General features: G+C 37.7%; 1 protein-coding gene across 9 annotated transcripts in view; it reads left to right on the top strand.

Annotated features, from left to right (window-relative positions):
- The window catches only part of PATJ (PATJ crumbs cell polarity complex component), a 355,573-nt gene that overhangs the window by 109,653 nt on the left and 221,002 nt on the right, over positions 1 to 24,918 (top strand). For all 9 annotated transcript variants that reach the window (XM_049110354.1, XM_049110355.1, XM_025427867.3 and 6 more), the window contains exons 20-22: positions 422 to 817; positions 7,092 to 7,215; positions 12,624 to 12,798. In XM_049110354.1, coding sequence (XP_048966311.1) covers positions 422 to 817; positions 7,092 to 7,215; positions 12,624 to 12,798 — 695 coding nt within the window. The remainder of the gene's footprint in view (positions 1 to 421; positions 818 to 7,091; positions 7,216 to 12,623; positions 12,799 to 24,918) is intronic.

Here is a 24,918-nt window from a genome sequence, read left to right as displayed (position 1 = left end):
ATCCATACTATTTACATCTTTGTTTTCTTAGAAAATAGTATGATGTGTGTCTATATTTATGTACTACTTCTGTATGAGATGCATGAGTTCGATGTTCAGTGTAGCAGTTTGACAAAATTCCTATTTCTGATTGAGAATTTTCAGGTGGTTAATGTATAACACACCTTTTGGAATAATTATTCACCTTGCCAAGGGCAGATTTCTGCTACTTACTGTTTGTCCCTTTCTTTGCTTTGAGGGTTGAGGGAGAGTGAGCTTTTATTTCTCCTCCTTTGTAATGGAGAGCTGTTGGAGTTAACTGTGCCTAGGCATAGAATGTAGTCATTGCGGTTATGTCAGGGGTTAACTTTTCCAGTTAATGTGTAGAGTGCTACTCTAAGGCAGGTGGAGTTAAAATTGTTTTTGCAACTTTTATTTACAGGGATTTAGAGATGAACCCTATTATAAAGAGGAACTTGTAGATGAGCCATTCCTGGATCTGGGAAAGGCTTTCCAGTCCCAACAAAAAGAGATAGACAACAGCAAGGAGGCCTGGGAGATGCAAGAATTTCTACCTCCTAGATTGCAGGAGATGGGGGAAGAGAGAGAGATGCTTGTTGATGAAGAATGTGACCTATATCAAGATCACTTTCAGTCGATGGACTTGTATCCCTCGTCACACCTTCAAGAGGCTGCTCCTGTTTCCTCTGTAAAGGAACTTCACTTTGGCACACAGTGGTTACATGACAGTGAACCACCTGAGCTTCAAGAAGCAAGATCCATGATGAATATGTATTCCCAGGAGACACAGCAATATGGCTATAGCACTGAAAACATGGTAAGGGATCAGAACAGATCGTCCATATCCCTACCCCTTCTTTTCCCCTTCCTCCCTCTTCCCTCTTCCTAAGTCCTGTAACTTTCAAAAAACCAAAATGTAATGGAAAATGTAATTTTTGTAATTAATCGTTTTTCTGAGTTGTACCATACGGTGTAATGCTGTAAGTATAAATTAATCTTTTCTTATACAACTTTTAGAGTCAGTAAGCTGCAGTTGCCTTTTGTAGTGGTTTCTAGCCTTGTTTTTTAGTGATCTGTTTCTCCAGATTGTCCATTTCAAAGAAAAGTTCTTTTGCCATTTGTGATTTTTTTATTCCCTCAGAGACACACACCTCTATATTTCTCACATTGTGTATTTGTATTTATCAGGGAAAATCAAGGCAAAATATGTCTTGCTTATCCATACTATTCTCTGTGTTATATATGATACTAAATCAAAGGACCCTGAATTCTTAAAAATTATCTTTATGTTTGTGATACTGCCTATTTTCAACTTGGCAGGAAAGCATTATATTTCAGTAGGTTTGCCCTTCTCTTAGATCACCAATAAACTGTATAAAATTACAGTTAACTAGCTACTGATTGGAGTCCTTCATCAGGGACATTTTTTAGTGTTTTAGTTTTGTTTGTTCATTTCGTATCCCAGATTAACTTCTAGTGAATGAAAAGAAATTTATTATGTTAGGGATGTTTCTTTTTTAAGAGAGGGAGAGAGGGGAGGATGGGGCAGAGGGAGAAGGAGAGAGAGAATCTTAAGCAGTGCTGAGCACCACATGGGGCTCCATCTCACGATCCTGAGATCCTGACCTGAACAGAAATCAAGAGTCGGACACGTTTAAAGATTGAGTCACTGAAGCACCTCGAGGGATATTTTTAAAAGGCCACTTAACGGTATGTTTAGGTCCAGCACAATACTCCCCTCACAGAGGTCAGCAACTTTCCTGCAGTGCTCTGAGGAGAGTGCTTTTCTTTACTCTCTCCCGGGCCCGCAGGGCTGGTTTCTTTGCTCTCCTCTGTCAGACCTTTTTCCCCTTTTGCAAATGCTGTGGGTCATTCTGCTGTGCAAGAGGCTGTACTAGCTGTATTTATGGAACACAAGAGGATTAGCAGACTCTGGGCAGTCTACCAGAGAACAGATGTTCTGGGATTATGTGAATAATGCCTGGGTGTGGGAAGAGGTAACAAAGAATCACCTGATATGTTGCCATTGATGCTTTCTTTCCTTGCCCAGTCCCATTCCTGTATCTGTAAGCACGTGAACCCAAACAGAATATTAGTTATTGGAGCAAATTCTAACTACAGATTAGTGAATATTCATAAATACTCACTTGTTATAGCTTTCTTATATAAAAAGAAAATTTTCTATTTTTCCAAATATAAAGCAACCTGAAATAGAGGCCCATTTTATTTTTATTTTTTATTTTTTTTATTTTTTTAATTTTTTTATTTATTTATGATAGGCACACAGTGAGAGAGAGAGAGAGGCAGAGACACAGGCAGAGGGAGAAGCAGGCTCCATGCACCGGGAGCCTGACGTGGGATTTGATCCTGGGTCTCCAGGATCGCGCCCTGGGCCAAAGGCAGGCGCTAAACCGCTGCGCCACCCAGGGATCCCAGAGGCCCATTTTAATAAACTTTTAGGGTTCCAGATGAAGTCATTAAAGGTATGTTCACAGTATTTACTTTATAAATTTACACATTCATATTTTTAAAACTGTCAAATGTTAAATTTTTTTGCCTATTCCCACATTTAATGACTTAAATTTATTCAGATTCTTTCAACACATATCTGTGTCCATAAATACATTATCACTAGAATCACCTTTTGGTCATTTAACAAAGCTTTCCGAATATACCATCTTAATTTTCATCAAAATTGTTTGAGATACAGTAATTTTTGAATCCATAATATCAGAATTTTATCCTGATCTTGAGTACTCATTTGCATAACAATAGACTTTACAAGAATTCCCTTTGTAAGCACATAATGATAATCTTCACAATAGAACTACTTACTCTGTTGTTTGTTAGAGTGCTATTTAAAAAGCTTGTTTATAACAACATTCAGTGCTCACAATTTGAAAGACATGCATCCTAATTACTAAGTCTGTTAAATTTCCTTGCTTCCTTCATATTTTCCATTACTAATTCTGTGCAGTTACCTTTGTAAGCTCCCTAAAAGGGCACTGATTAAAATTGTTTCAGTCCCACGGGCACTTGGGTGGTTTAGTCAGTTAAACATCCAGCTCTTGGTTTTAGCTCAGGTCATGATCTCAGGATTGTGAGATCGAGCCTCACATGGGGCTCCATGTCAGACTCTGTGCTGGGTGTGGAGCCTGGTTGGGATGCTTTCTCTCCCCTCTGCGCCCCACCCCCCAATTGCACACACACTCTCTCTCCTTTTTTTTTTTTTTAAAGATTTTATTTATTTGACAGCAAGAGTGTGCACAAGCAAGGGGAGTGGCAGGCTGAAGGAGAAGCAGTCTCCCCCCCCTGAGCAGGGGCCCAACAAGGGACTCAATCCCAGGACCCTGGGATCATGACCTAAGCCTAAGGCAGACACTTAACCGACTGAGCTACCCAGGCACTTACACACTCTGTCTTAAAATAGTTTTAGCTTTCATGTGTCTTGTCTGCAGAATATTTTATTCTATTTAAATAATTATAAGTTCTTGTTTGGGGCATTAATTATTTTCCTTTCTTCCTGAACTCCACACAGTATAAAGGAGGAAAATTTTTTCTTTTACCCCCATTGGTTCTCTGGCTGGGGCCTTGGAAATTCAGCTGATGAAAGATTAACAAAAGAAAAACAATTTATTAACAAGTGTGGCATGCACTTTTGCAAGAGAAACTCATTGATGACTGACTCAAAGGGGTAGTTAGAACTTGGGCTCACATAGCATCTTAACAAAGAAGAGTAAACTTATAGAGAAGTGACCAGACAAGGAAAAAGGGGCTTAGACTTTAGGATCAGAGCTGTAGGAAGGTAAATATAAGGGGAAAATTGATGGAAGATAATGGTTGTTTTAATAAGATTTGTTATGTATGTTCCTCTTGCTGCCGTCTCTGAGCTGAAGAAAACTTAGAGTCATTTCTGGTGATTAACAGTCAGGGGAAGATAGCTTTTCTGTACATACTATTTCTCATTTGTCTCCCTCTCAGGATAATCCTTCTTCCAAAGTGGCATATTTTTGATAGAATGGTCTGATTCTCTGTAACAGTTACACACGTAAGATCAGGATGGGCTTGAATCTTTTTTTTGCTTCCTCAGAAATGAACTCATGTGATGAAAATTTGTTATCTAATATTACAAGCCTTGGGTAGATTTTTAAAACATTTGAATACCATACAAATATGTAATTCTCAATACTCCTTTAGAGAGTGCCCTCCAGAGGGTAGAGTAACATTATCACTTCTGTCTTCATTATAATATCCATTTTGGACTACAGATATAGCTGTATTTGTGGAGCGCAAATAGTTCCTGACTACCATTGTCTGCTACTCTCTTACTCTATTTTAATTGAAGGACAAAACTATCAAGATTTATAGATCTGGTTCTTTATTTTAGTTGTAGTAAAATACACATTGCAGTAGCCCCTCCCACCCCCCACCCCCCATGGCCCATCTATGGTTTGACTTTACCAGTTTCAATTATCTGTAGTCAACTGAGGTCTGGAAGCAAATGATCCTCCTCCTGACATATTGCCAGAAGGCCTAACACATGCCTGCATCATTCACATCACTATGTTTTATCACTTAGGCGTTTTATCATCTCACATCATCATCATAAAAAGAAGGGTGAGTACAGTACAATGAGATATTTCAAGAGAGAAAGAGATCACATTTACCTAACTCTTATTATAATATGTTATTATTGTTCTATTTTATTATTAGTTATCATTGTAATCTTTTACTGTGCTTAATTTATAACTTTATCATAGGTATGTATAGGAAAAAATAGTACATACAGGGTTTGAGACTATCCTTGGTTTCAGGCATCTACTGGGAGTCTTGGGATGTATCCCTCACAGATAAGGAGGGGCTACTGTACATTAAATTTACCATTTTAACGATTTCTTGGTTTACGGTTCCAGTAGCATTAAATCACTTACATTATTATACAACCATTATCATCATCCATCTCCAAAACTTTTTCATCTTTCCAGATTGAAAGTCTATACCCATTAAACAGTAACTATCCATTCTCCCCCTTCTCTCATCCCCTGGCAAACAACCACAGTTCCACTTTCTTTCTCTAAGAATTTGACTACTTTAGGCACCTCATGTAAGTGGAATCATACATTATTTGTCCTTTTGTATGAGGCTTATTTCATTTAGCATGATGCCTTCAAGGTTCATCCACATTGTAGCCTGTGTTGGGATTTTCCCCTTTATCTTATTTTTATTTTTATTTTTTAAAAGATTTTATTTATTCATGAGAGACACACAGAAAGAGGCAGAGACATAGGCAGAGGGAGAGGCAGGCTCCCTGTGGGAAGCCTGATGTGGGACTTGATTCCAGAACCCTGGGATCATGACCTGAGCCAAAGGCAGACGCTCAACCACTGAGCCCCCCAGGTGCCTAATTTTGTCCCTTTATAAGGCTGAATAATATTCTATTATATACCACAGTTTGTTTACCCATTCATCAGCTGATGAACACCTGGATTGTTTCTACCTTTGGCTACTGTGAATAATGCTGTTGTAAACACTGATATAAAGTATCTGTTCAAATCATTGTTTTAATATTTTGGGGAACCCCCATCCTATTTTCCACAGTAGCTGCATCATTTTGTATTCCCACCAGTAATGCACCAATTTTCCAATTTTTCCACATGCCTGGCAATACTTGTTTCCTATTTTGTTTTTTAAATAAGTGCAAAATAGTATCTTATTGCAGTCTTAATTTGCATTTTCTGAATTATTACTATTAGGAAAGGTTGAGTTACTTTTCATGTGCTCATCAAACATCTTCATATATTCTCTGGAGAAGTGTACAAGTTTTTTTTGCCTCTTTTCAAAAGATCTGAGTCTTACCTGAGGATTATTTATTTAACACTAATTAAATAAAACACTTATTTTCTTCTCTATTTAGAAAAACTCATTTTCCTAAAGAGCTAATCCTTTGTATTGAAATTCAGATTCAGATACCAATTCTCTTTTCCTCAGTTACATAATTGCCATTAACATTTTTTTAAGTCCAAAATTGTTTAAAATTTCTTCTGGCAAGTGCTAAGTACTAAGTACTCTTCCTTCACTCCCTTCTCTAAGAAATTATTTTATTCTAGGCAGCTAGGTAGTTGTATCTCCTTTCTCACCCCAATTTAATATTTGAGTTGAATTCTGTGTTCTGTAGGCACCATTAGATATCTGATAGAGTTCTATACTTAGCTATATTCATAATCTGTATAGAAAAAGCTAGCAGTATTTGGCACATCAGCTTATGAGACATCCTTCTCTTACCATTGAAGTCTGACCAATATAATGTTAATGAAAACAATGGACCATGTAAAAGATGTCATCACCTTCTTTGTTTTGAATGATCTAAATTTCCAACAGTAGAGAATAACAGTATTATTCATCTTAAATGAATTGAAATATATCCCTCTAGTGGCCCTGATGTTGCCATTTAATTTTATGCTTATAAAAGTTTGTAAAATATCATAATAAAATATTTTAGTGAAGATTGTATGTCTGGAGATTATAACTTTCAGAAACCATAAAGACAGTTATCAAAGGAAGGCAAGCAGAAAATGCAAAAATCGTTGATTGTGCTTAGCTGTAGGTTTTAAGTGTGGGTAACTGGTGTTCACCAGGTAGATAAAAGTGGTAGGGAGGGTGAAGCAAGAACTTATAGCTGTGAAAATCCACCAGGTGTTTTGAGATTGTCAGTGAAGCTACTGAGATTGTGATCCAATGTGATCCATGAGTTATTATGTATCAGCCATTGACTTTGCTTGATTGGATAGATCTTTATTATTATACCTTTGTGATCATTTACTTAAATCTACTTATTAATGTTTATCAAACAAATTTTTTGTTAAAAAATTCAGTGTTTGCAAACAAAACAAAACCAGATTTTATTAGCTTGTAGCCTTGCAGATATTAAGTTACCAGCATTTGTTATTTGTTATAACAGTATAAACCGTTACTGAGAAGGCCTGATTTCAGGGCAGTTTTCTGCTGTCATTGTTATCTGGTTTGAACAACATTACAATGTTCCTCACTTTATCACAAAGTACTAATGCATTTCTGTCTTTCTTCCTCTCAAGATAAAAGAAAATTTTGGCATCGATTCCCTACCCTCCATCCCCTCATCTGAAGGAAACAGTCAACAAGGCAGATTTGATGATCTGGAAAATCTTAATTCATTAACAAAAAGCAGTCTGGATTTAGGTTTGTGGTTTTTGTTTCTCATAAGCACAAATTACATTATTTTGCAATCTTTCAGTTTTATTTTTATATACTATAACTCTTACTGTCATATTTTTATTCATTATGATGCAAATTTAAATCTGTTTATTAATCTGCTTCAGTAAATCTAGAATAAATGTGGCTTATATGTCAATAAAGAACTTTCAGATTCTATTTCCTGAGAGGGCTGTATTTTCAGTGCTTGATTTTGCTTTTTATGAGCAGTATGGATTAAAACTAAAACTAGTACCTTATATGTTAAAACTGAAATAAGTCTCTGCTAATATATATTAAAATCTCTGATGCCATTAAGTGATACTGTTAGCTCATTGAATGGGGTTGTTAAATATTAATAAAGAGAGGCATATTTTAAACATTTATGAACATTTTTATAGCCATATATTATGGTCAATTTTGGTACATTAATAACTTAGTTTCCATTAAAGAATCCTAAAAGTATAATGCCTCTCCTTGCCTACCCCCAATATTGATTCTTATATAATTTTGAAAACTTGACTTTGAAAAATAATTTTTCTTTATCCAATACTGAAATATTGAAGGTTGTTAGATTATTAAGATCCCTAGGTGAGACAGTTAAGTTCTTTCATAGCACTGGGATTTATAGAGCCATTGTTCAGGATTTATGCTGTCCTTCACGTGTTATGACTCTGCTTATAGGAAAAATCTTTCTCTTTGGGCACTTCTCATGTTGTATGCCCCAGTCTTTCTCTTTGGGCCCTTCTCATGACTCTGTAGGAGTCAGTGTACTGTGGAAGGTTATGTAATAGTTTCTATGAATTCATTCTGTTGAATAATATCTTAAGAATGGAATACTTGCTAAAGATCGAAGTCATTTGGGAGCACCTGAGGGGCTCAGTTGGTTAAGCATCTGACTCCTGATTTTGGCTCAGGCCATGATGGTCAGGATCATGAGATCAAGCCTGGCATCGGGCTCTGCGCTGAGTGTGTAGCCTGCTTAAGATTCTCAATCTCTCACTCACCTTCTGCCTCCCTCCCATCCCCTCTTGTTTACTCTCTCAGAAGAACAAACATAAAAGATTGAAATCATCTATGAGATGATAACAATTGTCAAATCCTTGTGAGTCAAAACACAGCATGGATAGTTTATTTTGAATATCTAAGATTAGATGAGTTTATCCTGTGTTTCATGATACATAACCAATTGTGACTAGGATAAAAATGGGACTTTTCCCCCTTACTAAGTGTCCCATTATACTGGTTTTGAAAAATTTAGTACATCTCTATAGTCCTCTAACTAAGTACTTGGAGAAGATTTATGGCACAAATGAAATAATAATTGAATTAATAGCCATATCTGTTTGATTGCCTTTGATACTTTATAGCAATGCCATTACTATTTTGGACCAAGTAATTCTTCGCTTTGGAGACCTGACCTGTATATCGTAGAATGTTTAGCAGCTTCCCTGCTTTCTAACCCTGATGCCAGTGGTACTCACATTCCCAGTCATGATCAAAATCAAATGTCTCCGGACATTGCCAGATGTACCCAGGGAGCAAAATTGCAGAGAATTGCTTCCTGCTCTATACTGTCAGGATTGAAAGGACAGACTGGTTGGACGGGGTGGGTGTTTGTGGGGAGGAGCTGTGGAGTTGGGAAGAAGACAGAGAAGGTAGTCCCTCTTGAGCTCTACTCTGTATTATCTAAGTGATTCCAAGTTATTTCCTCTGACTTCTGCTGCCTATATAAGTTTCTTAGGGCGGCTGTAACAAGTTGTCACGAACTTGGTGGGTTAAAACAACAGAAACTATTTCTCTCACGGTTCTCAAGACCCGAAGTCCTAAATCAAGGTGCTGTGCTCCCTCTGAAGCTGTTAGGGGAAAATCTGTTTTGTTTTGTTTTGTTTTTCCTCCTCTGGCTTCTGGCAGCTCATGGCTGCATCACTGTCATATGTGCCTCTGTCTTCCTATGGCAGCCCTCTCTTTTCTTTTCCCTGTGTCTTTTCTTCATTGTCTCTTATAAGGACATCTGTCATTGGATTTAGGGCCCACTTGGGTAATCCAGGATGGTCTCATCTCACGATACTTACTTATATCTGCAAAGACTTTTTTTTTTTTTCCCAAATAAGGTTACATTCATAGGTTTTGTGGCTTGGGTCTATCTTTAGAGAGGTCCCCAATCTGCCCACTACACTGCCTTAATCTAATACTTTGCAAAGCCCTGGGAATTCAATTTTTAGAGATTCTAGTTTCAGGAATACAGTTAGACTTATATATCTTAGGTCTGCCCTCACTAGAAAAGCATTCATAGCCACATGCTTTTAGGAAAATTGTTTGAAAGCCTCTAGAATGCTGTGCCGCAGGGATGACTATTTGGGTTAATGCTAACTGTGGGTAGGCTAAGAAATTATTAATACAGAGTCGATACAGATTTCAGCAGCATATATATTGAATTAATTCTACTCAAAATTTGATTTTGCTCTTGAGATCTTGTCCAGCAAACAGCTGATGGTTTCAGTCCCAGGTCTCTGTACTAAGCAGGAACACCAGGCAATCCCTCAGGCTTCTCCAAACCTCTCTGTTTCCTGAATTATAAAATGAAAGGTTTGAGCTAAGTGTACTCTGAGCCCTCTTTTAAATCTGTGACTCTTTGATCACTTTATTAGTAACAGACAATTTTAGATTTATCTCTGAACAATGAAATTTCTTTTTCCAAACAATTAATTTAAAAATTATTTTTAAGAACCTTATGTGTAAAGTGCTATTCTTAACGCTATACTCACTCAATTCAACATTATGTATCCTCTTTGAGCCTCTATTCTTCATGAGCTATGAAACCAGCCCATAAATTAGGATAATTAATAAGGAAAAGCATACAAGATAAATTCCAATCAATAATTCATTTAGTGTACAAGTTTTCAGAAAGTTTCAGACAGAAAGTAGTTCTAATTCCTAATCTTTGACTGCCCCTGCCTAGATGGTGCCTCAGGGAAGCTTGGATCAATCTGTTGTCGCACCCAAAAGTCAGGCACACTCATTTGTATGCCTAGCTCTTACTATAAACTAGGCTTCTAGAGGGTGAGGCTTGTATCTGATTGTGTTACCATGGTAGGTGCTCAAGAAATATTTGTTGAATGAGAAAGGGAAATGCTACTTATGTGTGGTTATTCAACAGCATTGCAACTCCCAAGGCTTCCCCGCTCCCTACACTCACCCCCCCTACCCCCACCCCCCGCCCTATGGCCAAGTTATATAACAGCCCACCCTCCTCTCTACTTGCATTCTTCTTGCCTTTATTCTGTTGACCATAATGTGCTTGCACCTCACCAAGTATAAACCTTTTGAAAATTTCCTCCATTCCTCTGCTGTAAACATTAACCTCCATTTGTCCACGACCTTTTTTTTTTTTTTAACTTTGTTTTTCTAACCTTTGTGCTTCTGTTACGGCCCTTACCTAACACCTGTGTAGGCCCTCAAGGACTCTATTTGTTTTATGGCTTCTGGGTATTGCAGTGCACTTGGTGAACAGCTCTGTAAGGCATGTGTTAAGCACTGTGACAGAAATGTGTACCTGAGCACCAGCCCCAGGGGTCCTTGGAGGAGGAATGGAGCAGAGGGCACGGGCAGCCTCGTTGTGGAACAATGAAAAGTTTGAAACAGACCACGGCAGCCTGTGAAACCCAATGCCGTAATTTAGAGGTCTGCTTTTACCAGCATCTGTGGCTGGGAAACTGCTCCACAAATAGAGCCGGTTCCCTCTTCCTGACACGGGTGTTTAGCCATTCTGACCAGAATCGAGTCCCACCCCTGGTATATCCTCAGTAGGAAGGAGGCAGACCTAGGCAAAGCTACAACTTTGAGGCGATGATATGGAATAGAGTGCTTTGCAGGAGTATAGGCCCCAGTGGACAGGAGTCAAGGGTACACGGGGATGAGGGACAGGCTCTGAGACTTCCTGTAATACCACCTAAGCCTTACAGTTACTTTCACCTGCTCTTCAGAGTCTGTTGCATTACCAACTGATTAGATTCTGATTCCCAGGTTTCTAGGCAAGTTAAAAGGAGTAGTAGTGAATTTACTAGGATATTTGTTCATTATGAAGAAATGGAAAGAGTTTGGGTGATGCTTATAGGAAAAATTCTAGGACAATATCTTTAGCTCTTAAAAATCATTTCTGATTTTCTGAGAAACCAGAGCTCCAAGAAATACTATGAATGTATGGATTTAAGGAAGGCATGTAAGGGCAATTCATCATATTTGAATAATATGCTAAAGAAAGGTTGGCTGGGGCAGCCCCTGTTGCTCAGCGGTTTAGCGCCACCTTCGGCCTGGGGCATGATTCTGGAGACCGGGGATCGAGTCCCGCGTCGGCTACCTGCATGGAGCCTGCTTCTCCCTCTGCCTGTGTCTCTGCCTCTCTCTCACTCTCCTCTCTGTATTCTCATGAATAAATAAATAAAATCTTTTTAAAAAAATAAAGAAAGGTTGGCTGAGAATAGATTAGATTACAGTAGATTACTGGGGTGTATCCTAAGGGTGATGAATGGACCCATGCCAATATGGGTGCAGGTCTCTATGTGCTATAGGACTCGATGCACAACTAACTCTGCCTTAGTCCTTTTTTCAGTAAATGGGGAAATGACACTGATGGCAAGTCAGGTAAATTTGCACATTCCAGTTGGCAAAATTACTTAGCCTGAGTTTCTCTATCTATAGAAAAGTTGCTGGTATCTTTTCTAACTCATAGTTTGATATGAGAATTAAATGAGGTAACAAATGTAAATGACTTCTGACATTTGTAAACACAGCTCCCTTTTAAAAAAATTTTTTTTTTTTATACAAAGCTCCCTTAAAAATGTGTTTTCTTAACATGATAAGCCCTGGGTGATGTATGGAGTTGTCTAATCACTATATTGTATGCCTGAGTCTAATGTAACACTGTATGTTAACTATACAGAAATTAAATTTAAAAAATTTTTAAATGTGTTTTTATTTGGTTATTTTTATTCTGTGGAATTTTTTTTTTAAATAACTGAAGTGTAGGACTACCTACATTTGGGACAACTTAGGTTGAGAAGGGAAAATGTATAGTGAGATTAAGAACACAATTATTAAGGGTTTTTTTTTTGATAAAATATTTATGTTGCTAAAATGTCATCTTTTCCATGAGGCCATATGTAAAATTGTAACTCTCTTGCACTGAGCAATCCCTATCCCCCTTCCTTGCTTCATTTTTCACCATACTACTTGTCACCATCTGACATATTAAACATTTTACTTATTCAGGTTAGTATAAATAAGATTCCTACCTGGAAGGGCTTGTGCCTGGTGGATGCCCATAACTATTGAACAAATGAAGGATGAATGAAAGAAGCATCTTGTATTCACTATCATCTGGGTTTGCTCTTTAGGCATGATGATTCCAAATGATGTCCAAGGTCCTGGTATGCTTGTTGAACTCCCTGCTGTGGCTCAAAGAAGGGAGCAAGAAGATTTACCCTTATACCAGCTCCCCAGGACCCGAGTTGTTTCCAAGGCCTCAGCATACACAGGAGCATCATCTTCTAGATATACTGCTGGTGCATGGTATGATACCATTTATCTTTGTTTTCACATTATAAAGTAGTTTTTGATCTTATTTTTTTAAAAAGCATGATTATGGTGGAACATTGGAAAATGGAGAAAATATGAATAAAATTGAATATTAGACAATTAGTATGAGAATTTCACATACTTAAAATTGAGCCATATATATAATTTTGTATTCCTGCAGTTGTGTAGAAAATGTACTACATAGAATATATGTTAGAAAATAAAAGGTTAATTAAGAGTTTATTTTAACAATGTAAGCGAGACATATGGACAAATTAAGGACAGAATGGATTTAGAGTTAGAGAATTTGATGGAACTGGTGACTGATTACGTGTTATGGTGAGATGACATAGTTAAGGATAACTTGTGTTTCTGGTGTGGGACAATAAATGGATTGTGGCATCTTAAATTCTTTTATATATATAGGAGCAAAGGAAGCAACCTAAGTGTCCATTGATGGATAGATGGATGGATAAAGAAGTCATGGTATTGGGGTGCCTGGTGGGTGGCTTAGTTGGTTAAGCATCTGTGTTCAGTTCAGGTCATGATCCTTGGGGTCCTGGGATTGAGCCCCACATCAGGCTCTCTGCTCAATGGGGAATCTGCTTCTCTCTCTCTGTGCTCATTTGCTCTCTCACTCTCTCTCAAATAAATAAATAAAATCTTAAGAAAAAAAAAAAGAAATGGTCTGTATACAATGGAATATTACTCAGCCATTAAAAGAATGCAGTATTGCCATTTTCAACAGCATGGATAGACATAGAGGATATTATGCTAAATGAGATAGGTCAGACAGTGAAACACAAATACCATATGATTTCACTTGTGGCATCTACAAAACAAAACAAATAAATGAACAAAGAAACTGTCTTGTAAAAAGAACAAAGTAGTAGTTGCTAGAGAGGAGAGGGAAGAGGGATGGGTGAAATAGGTGAAGAGGATTAAGAGGTACAGAATTCCAGTTATAAAATAAATAAGTCATGGGGATAAGTACAGCATAAGGAATATAGTTAATAATATGATAATTTTTATGGTGACAGATGGTAGCTACACTTATCATGGTGAGCTTTTCACAGTATATTTATACACCTAAAACTAATATAACATCGTATGTTATACTTCAGTTTAAAAAATGTTTATAGGAGCATGAACAGGTTCAAAGGGAAAATGAATTTGGTTTGGGACATGAGGGTTCCGCAAAGTGAAGTGGAATCAATTATATGTGTGATACTGGGGGTTAATGTTGAGGTCTATCCTGATGTGGATAATTGGGATCAAGATCAAATGTAGGTGAAACTGTTGGACTTGAATAGTCATCCAGAGTAAGGTCAAATAATAAGAGTATAGGGCCAAAATTGTAGTCCTGCAAAGCAGCAATCTTACAGGTATAAATGGAGGAAGAAAATAGTGAAGTGGAATGAACAAAACGTTGGAGGAAATTGATGAATTTAGTGATAGGCATAGAAACCAGGAAGATATTTGTTTTTTAAGGTTTATTTTAGAGAATGTGTGTGTGCAAGCAAGGGGAAGAGCAGAGGGAAAGGGAGGCAGAGAATCCTCAAGCAGACTCCCTGCAGAATACGGATCACTCCCTGTATGACCCTAAGATCATGACCTGAGCTGAAATCAAGAGTCAGGCGCTCAACTGACTGAGCCACCCAGGCACTCCCAGAGAGGAGAACATTTTAACAGAGGTCATCACAGACCATCATTATATGCTTCAGAGAGATCAGAGCAGATAAAACAGAATACTTTGCATGGGGTTTGGCTACACAGATGCCCTTGGTAAGCACAGAACAATTTTAGTAAAGTAAAAATTAGCAGTGGGTTGAGAATTGAATAGGTCTGAAATTAGGCGCAGTAAGACCAGTGTTTTCAGAATCCTGGTCATGAAGAGAGACTGATTTAATGCATATTACCTACATAGCTAGAGGGTTTTACTAGATTGAGGTAAAGGAGAACAGGTTATACATATATAACTACATATATATTATGTGTGTGTGCATGCATGTGTGTCTTTCTGTGAAAGATCTAGCAAAGGCTAGAAAGGTGGTGATCAAATACAGTCGCTGGAGAGGGTAGAAGGAGAGAAGGACGTTGCGCACCTTAGAGAGGTTTATTGAAATTTCTTTCCTTTGGGAAGAAGTTTACCTCACTCACAGAGACAGGTGCCAGGAATGAAAGGGAAAGTACAGGTAGAGTGCTATTTGTGTCCTGTGGGACACAAGAGAGCTTTTATTTTTTATGTTTTTTGTCATTTAGGTGGAGGTTATTTTAAAACAGTGATGAGGTGGTGGTAACATGAGCATTAAAAGGAGAGGTGTCAGGGGTCCCTGGATGGCTCAGTGACCGAGCATCTGCCTTTGGCTCGGGTTGTGATCCCAGAGGCCTGGGATCGAGTCCCGCATCAGGTTCCCCATAGGGAGCCCTTTGCCTGTTTCTCTGCCTCTCTTTGTGTCTCTCATGAATAAATAAATAAAATCTTAAAAAAAAAAAAAAAAAAGGAGAGGTGTCAGAGTAGGGATTCATTTTTGAAACAAGGGTAGGAGAGTAACAGCCTAGTGGAGGAAGGGAGTTCAGAAAAATTTTGGCTCCCCTTTTCCAACTTGCCAGAGTAAGACGGTGTGCATCACTCACTGGTGTGATATCTGTGGCAGAGAACCAGAAGCTGTAGGAAGAACAGAAGATGTTGAGAGAACATTCGGTGAAGAGGTCAGGGTGTGGAGTAGTTTCTTGACAATTCAAGGAGATTGCATGGAGTATGATGGGTAGTTTGGCTGGGGAATCTTGGAGGTGGTTGTGGGAACGGAAGCAAGGAAAAGACAGAGCAGCAGGGAAGGAAGGAGTTGGAGATGTTGACCAAACATAACAGGGATGAGAGATAAGGTGGATTTATTGGCCTTCATGTTTTTATTAAAACTTCAGTTGAATTTTGTGTTGATATATGAAGTGTCTTAGAATGATATCACTTCTCTGTTCAGCAGCCTCATGACCTATAGTTTTAGATAGAAATTTCATATTACAAAAACTTGGTCTCTGCTTCAGCATAGCTCCTCTCTGAATGGAAAGGAGAGGCTCAGATAGGCTCAACTACTTGGAAGAATCTGGTGGTTTTTTCATTCAGCATCCCTGGACCAGTTTCCACAGGGGAGGTGCTGACAGATCCTGTGTCCTGGTGTGAGTGATGTCACCAGCTCTCGGGAGAAATGCCTAGCCTTAAACAGGCAGTGGATTTGTTTCTTTAGGAGAGATGCCTGGAGGTGGAGGTATTGGAAGGCTGAGGAATACGATTTTATGACTTTTTAAAAATTGAAAAAAAAAATTGTAAGTAATTTCCACACACAGCATGGGTCTTGAACTTACACCCCTGAAATCAAGAATCATGTGCTCCACCTACTGAACCAGCCACGTGCCCCTAATTTTATGACTTTTTAAAAAGATTTGATTGATTGATTGATTGATTGATTGATTTATGAGAGACAGAGAGAGTGAGGCAGAGACATAGGCAGAGGCAGAAGCAAGCCCCTCACAGGGAGCCTGATGTGGTACTCGATCCCAAGACCCGGTGATCACGACCTGAGCCAAAGGCAGACGCTCAACCACTGAACCACTCGGGTACCCGAATTTTATTACTTTTAATATGATTAACTTACTTTCCAAATGAGACATCTTTATTTTTTAAATTTCTCTTAGGCTTGGTGTTAATGATCGAATCTGGCCAAAGAATTTGGAAATGGGGCTGCTTCTTTAAAAGTGTAGAACTATGACTGCAGAATTGGACAATATCTAAACAAATTTCTAAGACCACCCCTCCTTTCTTATGCAGAAGACAAAATGGAATATCTATTGTCTTACTCAATTCTTCCAGCTTCAGAGAAGGAAGATGCACTTGATTCCTACCCTATTCACTACTTTTTCTCTTAAAGTAACTTTGATAAACTGATTTCTTATGCAGGCACAGACATTCAAGAGGTTTTTTTTTTTTAAGATTTTATTTATTTATTCATGAGAGATAGAGAGAGAGAGAGGCAGAGACAGAAGCAGAGGGGGAAGCAGGCTCGACACAGGACTCGATCCCAGGTCTCCAGGATCACACCCTGGACCCATGTGGCGCTAAACCGCTGGGCCACCCAGGCTGCCCCATTCAAGAGTTTTGACTTAACTTTAGTCTTGAGAGATCAGTCTTGTATTTGGATGTTGTTTTATTGACTTGCTGCCATAGATTCAGGGTTTATTGAAATTTCAGGAGATTCTAGAAGAGTTCCTCTATTTCCCCCCTTTAGTCTTTCAAGATATACCCCATGGAGTCAGGAACTTTCCTGAGTAATGCATAAATTCTTTTGGAAGACAGTCTTTTAGATCAGGGTATCATGAAATGCTGAATGGCATTTTAGAGTTTCTACTTTGCATTAATTTTTGTGTAGGACCCAGCAAAGTTATTTAATCTGCACTGTGCTTTTGCATCACACTGATACCGACTTCCCTGTACCTTTGGAAGCTTGTTTTTTTGTTTTTTGTTTTTAATATTCAATTTAAAGTGGACCAGTGGTGCAATGGGTAATATGTCTGACTATAGCTCAGAATATTTATTCAGCTTTTTTAAACTGAAAACAAAAACAGTTCACCTATTTCTCCTACCTTTACCACCTGACTCTTGTAACCACTAATGTGTTCTTTGTATCTATGAGCTTGTCTTTTTGTTGTTTGTTTTAGATTCCACCCAGAGATCCTGTGGTATTTGTCTTTCTTTGTCTGATTTATTTCACTTCGCATAATACACTCAAGTTCCAACCATGTTGTCTCAAATGGCAAGATTTCACTCTTTTATGGCTGTATAATATTCCATTACATACACACACACACACACACACACGCACCATGATTTCTTTATTCATCTATTAATGGGCTGTTTCTGTATCTTACTGTCATAAATAATGCTACAGTGAATATGGGGGTGCATATATCTTTCATCTTAGTGTTTTTATTTTTTTCAGATACCCAGAAGTGATATTGCTGGATCATACAGTAGTTGTATTTAAAAATTTTTGAAGAACATCCATATTTCTTTTAATTTACCTTTCCAGTAATAGTATACAGGAGTTCCCTTTTTCTCCATGTCTTTGCCAACCAAATACTTGTTATTTCTTGTTTTGTTTTTGATAATAGCCATTCTAACAGGTGTGAAGTGATATCTCATTAAGGGTTTGATTTGCATTTCTCTGATGACTTAAGATGTTAAGCATATTTTCATGTACCTGTTGGTCATCTGCATGTCTTCTTTAAAAAAAAAATGTCTACTCAGATCATCTGCCCATTTTTTTTTAAAGATTTATTTATTTAGAGAGAGAGAGAGAGAGAGAGGCAGAGACACAGGCAGAGGGAGAAGCAGGCTCCATGCAGGGAGCCCGACGTGGAACTCGATCCCAAGTCTCCAGTATCACACCCCGGGCTGCAGGCGGCGCTAAACCACTGTGCCACCAGGGCTGCCCATCTGCCCATTTTTTAATTGGGTTGTTTGGTTTTTGGCATTGAGTTGTGTAAATTCTTTAAATATTTTGATTTTAGCCTTTATCAGATAGATGATTTGTAATTATTTGATCCCATTCAGTAGATTTCCATTTCATTTTGTGTATGGGTTCCTTTGCTGAACAGAAGCAGCTTTTTGGTTTGATGTAATTCCACTTATTTATTTTTGCTTTTTTTGCCTTCATTTTTGGTGTTGGATTAAAAAAATAATCACCAAGACCTATGCCAAGGAGTTCACCACCTATGTTTGCTTCTAGGAATTTTATGGTTTCAGGTTCTTACAAGTCTTTAGTCCGTTTTGAATTAATTTTTGTATACGCTGTAAGAGAATTGTCCAGTTTCATTCTTTCCTATGTGGCTGTGCAGTTTTCCTTATACCATTTATTGAAGAGACCATCCTTTCCCCACTGTATGTTCTTGGCTCCTTTGTTGTAAATTAATTGATCATCTATGTATGAGTTTGTTTCTGAGCTCTGTATTACATTGATCTATGTCTCTTTTTATGCCAATACCATACTATTTTAGTTACTATAGCTTTATAATATAGTTTGAAGTCTGGAAGCATATTGCCTCCAGGTTTGTTCTTTTTCAAGATTGCTTTGGTTCTTCTGGTTCTTTGTAGTTCCGTACAAATTTTAGGATTGTTTGTTCTGTTTCTGTGAAAACTACCATTGGAATTTTGATAGCAGTTGCATTGAATCTGTATTTACTTAGGATAGTACAGACATTTTTATGATAATAAGTTTTCTAATCCATGAACATGGAATATCTTTCCAATTATTTGTGTTGTTTTCAATTTCTTTCATTAATATCTTGTATTTTTCAATATGCAAATCTTTCATCTTCTTGGTTAAGCTTTTTTTAGGTATTCTTTTCAGTGGAATTGTAAATGAGATTGTAAGAAAATTTATCTTTTTGATACTTTGTATTAGTATAGAGAAACAACAGATTTTTGCATGTTGATTTTGTATACTACAACTTTACTGAATTTAACAGTTTTTTGAGGAGCCTTTAGAGTTTTCTATACATAATAAATATCATGTCATCTGCAAATAGTAAGTTTTACTTCTTCATTTCCAATTTGGATACCTTTAGTTTCTTTTTCTGGTTTAATTGCTCTGGCTAGGACTTTCAGTACTATGTTGAATAAAAATGGTAAGAGTGGACATCCTTGTCTTGTTCCTAATCTTAAAGGAAAAGCTTTCACCTTTTCACTGTTGACTCTGTTATGAGCTGTGGGTTTGCATATTTATTATGTCACATTTATTATGTTGAGGTACATTCTCTCCATGCCGGCTTTGTTTAACAGAGTTTTTTTATTATGAATGGATGTTGAATTTTGCTAAATGCTTTTTTTCTGCATCTATTGCGATCATATGATTTTTATCCTTCATTTTTTTTAAGATTTTATTTATTTATTCATGAGAGACACACAGAGAGAGAGGCAGAGACACAGGCAGAGGGAGAAGCAGGCCCCATGCATGCAGGGAACCTGATGTGTAGGACTTGATCCCGGATCTCCAGGATCACACCCTGGGCTGAAGGCAGCGTTAAACCGCTGAGCCATCCACGCTACCCATATCCTTCATTTTGTTAATGTCTTGTATCACACTGATTTGTGAATGGTCAACCATACTTGCATCCTTGGAATCATTCTCACTGGATTATGGTGTATGATCCTTTCAATGTATTGTTGAATTTGGTTTGCTAATATTTTGTTGAGGATTTTTCCAACTATGTTCATCAGGGTTGTTGGCCTATAATTTTCTTTTTTTGTTGTGTCTTCATCTCGTTTTGGTATCAAGGTTATGCTGGCCTTGTAAAATGTGTTTGGAAGAGTTCAGCCCTTTGTATTTTTGGAAGATTTTGAGAAGGATTGGTATTTAAATGTCTTTGAATGTTTGGTAGAATTCACCAGTGAGGCCATTTGGTTCTGGATTTTTATTTATTGGGAGGTTTTTGATGACTGATTCAATCTTCTTGCTAATGGTCTGTTCAGATTTTCTATTTCTACCTGATTCAGTCTTGAAAGATTGTATGTTTCTAGGAATTTATCTATTCTAAGTTGTCCAATTTGTTGGCATAAAATTGTTCATAGTTGTCTTTTATGATTCTTTTTATTTCTCTGATTTCAGTTGTAACATCCCTTTCATTTCTGATTTCATTTACTTGAGTCCTCTCTTTTTCTTGGTAAGTCTAGCTAAACATTTGTCAATTTTGTTTTTCTTTTCAAAGAACTAGCTTTTGGTTTCATTGATCTTTTCTACTGTCATTTTAGTCTCAATATCATTATTTCTGCTCTAATCTTTGTTATTTCCTTCCTTCTACAAGCTTTGGGCTTCATTTGTTTTTCTAGGTCCTTACTGTGTAAAGTTCGGTGGTTCTTGTTTCTTGAGATAGGCATTTATTACCATGTGCTTCCTTTTTGCTGTATCACATAAAGGTTGGTATGTTTTATTTACATTTTTGCTTATCTCAAGATATTTTATTTCTCATTTGATTGCTTATTTGACCATTGATTGTTGCATGCTGTTTAATCTCCACATATTTGTGAAATTTCTAGTGTTTTTGTAATTATTTTCTAGTTTTATACCACTGAAGTTAGAAAAGATGCTTTGTTTAATTTTAGTCATCTTAAATTAAGACTTGTTTTGTGGCCTAACATATGATCTGTCTTAGAAAACATTCCACGTGCATTTGAAGAATGTGTATCTGTTACTTTTGGATGGCATATTCTGAATAGGTCTGTTAAATCCATCTGGCCTAACATGTTGTTTAAGGCTGATGTTTCCTTATTGATTTTCTTTCTAGATGATCTCTCCACTGATGTAAATGGGGGAATTAAAGTCCCCTACTATTATTATTTTGCTATTTCTGCCTTTAGGTCTATTAATATTTACTTAATATATTTAAGTGCTCCTATGTTGGGGCATAAATATTTATAAAATATCCTTTTATTGGACTGATCCCTTTATCATGATATAACACCCTTCTTTGTCTCTGATAAAGTCGTCTTGTCTGATACAAATACGGCTACTCCAGTTTTCTTTTGGTTTCCATTTCATGGAATATCTTTATCCATCCTTCACTTTCAATCTATGTGTCCTTATATCTGAAGTGAATCTCTTGCAGGCAGCATGTAGATGGGTCTTGTTTTTTAATTCATTCAGCTATTCTGTGTCTTTGATTATAGATTTTAGTCCACTTACATTTAAAGTAATTATTGACAGGTATGTGTTTATTGCCATTTTGTTCATTGTTTTCTGTTTTTGTAGTTTTTCTCTGTTCCTTTCTTCTCTGCCTTTCTTTCTTTGCGATTTGACGACTGCTTTGTAGTATGCTTATGTTCTTTTATCTTTTGTGTGTTTACTGTTGCTTTTTGGTTACCACAAGACTTACATATAATAGCTTATATCTATAAGTCTATTTTAAGTTGATAATAGCTTATATTTTATCCCATTCTAAAGCTCAACATTTTTACATACCCCCATGATGTTTTACTTTTGCTGCCATATTTTACATATTTTTATCTTGTGTACCCCTTAACTAATTATTGTAATTAGTTATCGTAATATAGTTATTTTTACAATTTTTAAAATCTTTTAACCATTACACTAGCTTTATAAATAATCCTTGACCCTTACTATATATTTACTTTTCTAGTGAGATTTCATATCTCACATGTGTTCTCATTACTAATTAGCACCTTTCTTTTCAGCTTAAAGAAGTCCCTCTAACTTTTCTTGTAAGGCCACTTTAGTGGTTTAGCTTTTAGCTTTTGCTTGTCTGGAAAATTCTTTATCTATCCTTCAATTCTGAATGATAATTTTGCCAGATAGAGTATTTTTAGTTTGAAGTTTTTTTTTCTTTCAGCACTTTGAATATATTGTGCTATTTCCTTGTGGCCTATAACATTTGTGCTCAAAAATCTGATGATAGTCTTATGGAGAGGAGGGTGGAACTTACATGTAACAAGGTTTCTTTCCGTTGCTGCTTTTAATATTCTTTCCTTGTCTTTAACTTTTGGCATTTTGATTATAATGCATTTTGGTGTAAATCTTTTTGGTTTCATTTTGTTTGGAACTCTCTGGGCTTCTTGGATCTGGATGGTTGTTTCATTCCCCAAGTTAGGGAAGTTTTAGCCATGATTTCCTCAGATAAGATTTCTGCCTTGTTCTCACTCTTCTCCTTCTGGGAGGCCTATAAAAAGTGAATGAAAAGTTTGTTGGTGTTGTCTTATAAATCCCTTAAACTATTATCATTTTTTAAATTCATTTTTCCTTTTGCTTCTTTGATTGGGTGAGTTCCATGGCCTTGTCTTTGAGTTGCCTGACCCTTGCATTTCATCTAGTCATCTATTAAACCCCTCTAGTGTATTTTTCAGTTTAGTTATTGCATTCTTCAGCTTCATAACTTCTGTTTGGTACTTTCTTACATTTTCCATGTCTTTGTTGAGGTTTTAACTGTTTTTATTCATTATTTTTTTAAGTTCACTGATTATCTTTATATCCTTGACTTTGGACTCTTTTTTAGGTAAATTGCTTTTCTCCATTTCATTAGGGTATTCTTCTGAGTTTTTTTTTTTTTTTCTTATTCTTCCATTTAGAATATTTCTTCATTTTGCTTGACTTTCTGTGTTGGTTTCTGCACAGTTGACGAAACAGCCATCTCTCCCACTCCCAAAGGAGTTGCCTTGTGTAGGAGATGAAACTTTTTCTTCAGCTCTATCACAGCTCTTGGTTGTTTCCCAAACCTCTGTACTTTTCCAATCAGCCTATTGGATTTTTAATAGCTCCCAGTAGTTGAGGATGTGCCAATACCTGCCAGTGTCCCAAAGGGGAGACTCATGCCAACTGGAAGGAAGCAGCTTTAAAAGCATGCAAATATATATATTCCCGAAGGGCCACATGTGTGAGCCCTACTGTCCACCAGACAGGTAATCTAGAAGTGTGCCATGGGTGGCAGTCACAAAAATTGGGGCTCCAGGAGAGTAGATAAGATCCTTTTTGGGAGATACCAGTGAGCTAGAGCAAAGCAGAGGGAGAGTGCCAAGATGGTGTTCATAGCCTAAGTTCCTTTAGAGCAGCACTATAGGCCGCTGAATGTCTGCCAAACCTAAAATCTGCCTCTCAGTCTGCAGCTTCAGAGTAAGTAAAGTGACCTTTTTTCACAGAAAGACTGTGGCATATGTCTCAGTCTGCTGTCTTTGAATTGCCCTGGTGGCAGTTGCCTGACAAGAATCCTCCTCTGATTGCCATAGTCCTGTGGGATCTAGGAATGCAGGATCCTTCATCCACCAGAGCCAGGCAGTCAAGGGGTGTCCTCTGGATGTCAACTGCAAACACTGGGCACCAGACTGAGGGAAAGCTCCACTCCAGGAGTCAGTGGCACTCTGGAGTGTGAGAGAGGGTGAGCATGATGAGAGCACTTGCCCTCCAAGGTCTCTGGAAAGGATTACCCAGCCCCAAGATGTGTGCTTTATTAGAACCCTACCTCTCAGGCCACAGTCCTAATGATTAATAGGCTCCTTCATGGAAAGACCAAGCTCCTGGGTCTGTTGCTATGCACTGGGGGTGGTAGCTGCTAAAGAATTCTTTGTCTGTTGGTTACAATCTAGTGGGACTCATGAGTATAAGCCTAATTGGTCCCAGGAGCCAAACAATGTAGAGGTGTCCCCTCTACAGCAGTCACAAAAATTGGGGCACCAGATTGGAGATAATGAACTCCTTTTTGGGTAACACTGATTTTTAAAATCCCATGTGAACAGGAACATGAGCTCCTCTGGCTTCTAGAGTCAGGCGATCAACAGGACTGGTGGTAGGGATCAGATGCTCCTTGAAAGTGAAGATCTCCAGAAGGGGACTCTGGGCAAGCAGGGTATGAAACCACTGGAGGGAATCTAAGTGATTTTGTGCCAGTATCTTCTCTCCTTGTAAGGTCACTTGAGATCCTGTCTTCAGAATCCACCTGGCTTCAGTCATTTTCTAACTCATCTTTGTCATCACCTGCTGCCTAAAGACATATGGGTGCCCAGAATGGTAAACATGGATATTTCTCAGACTAATAGCAGATTTCTAGTATAGCTATATCATAAGTGCTGTTCAAACGTTTCCTCTGTTATCTGTAGCTATACAACCCTGAGAAGGCTTCCTTCACGTCTGTATTTCCTCACTTATAAAGTGGGTAGTTAAGTTAAATAAGAGTGCATATAAAGGATTTCATATAATGCCTTGAACAGTGTTTAATGAAACGTTGGCAGTGATCTTAGATGACAAGGATAGACTCATGGGCTTAGAGATTTCTAGGGCAGTTTTCTCTGTTGCTGAGTTTATTAAAACAGAAGGAGATTGTAGCTCGTGTGTGTGTGTGTGTGATGAGTAATATCAACTGATAGTGGAAAACAAGGTATCAGACCCTAAACTCTGGGAAGATAAATTTGAGATGAAAGATTTATTTTAAAATTGAAAAAAAAGGGATCCCTGGGTGGCGCAGCGGTTTGGCACCTGCCTTTGGCCCAGGGCGCGATCCTGGAGACCCGGGATCGAATCCCACATCGGGCTCCTAGTGCATGGAGCCTGCTTCTCCCTC

The sequence above is a fragment of the Canis lupus genome, chromosome 5 (genome assembly GCF_003254725.2).
Source record: "Canis lupus dingo isolate Sandy chromosome 5, ASM325472v2, whole genome shotgun sequence".
Lineage (NCBI taxonomy): Eukaryota > Metazoa > Chordata > Mammalia > Carnivora > Canidae > Canis > Canis lupus.
This window is presented reverse-complemented; position numbering and strand designations above follow the sequence as displayed.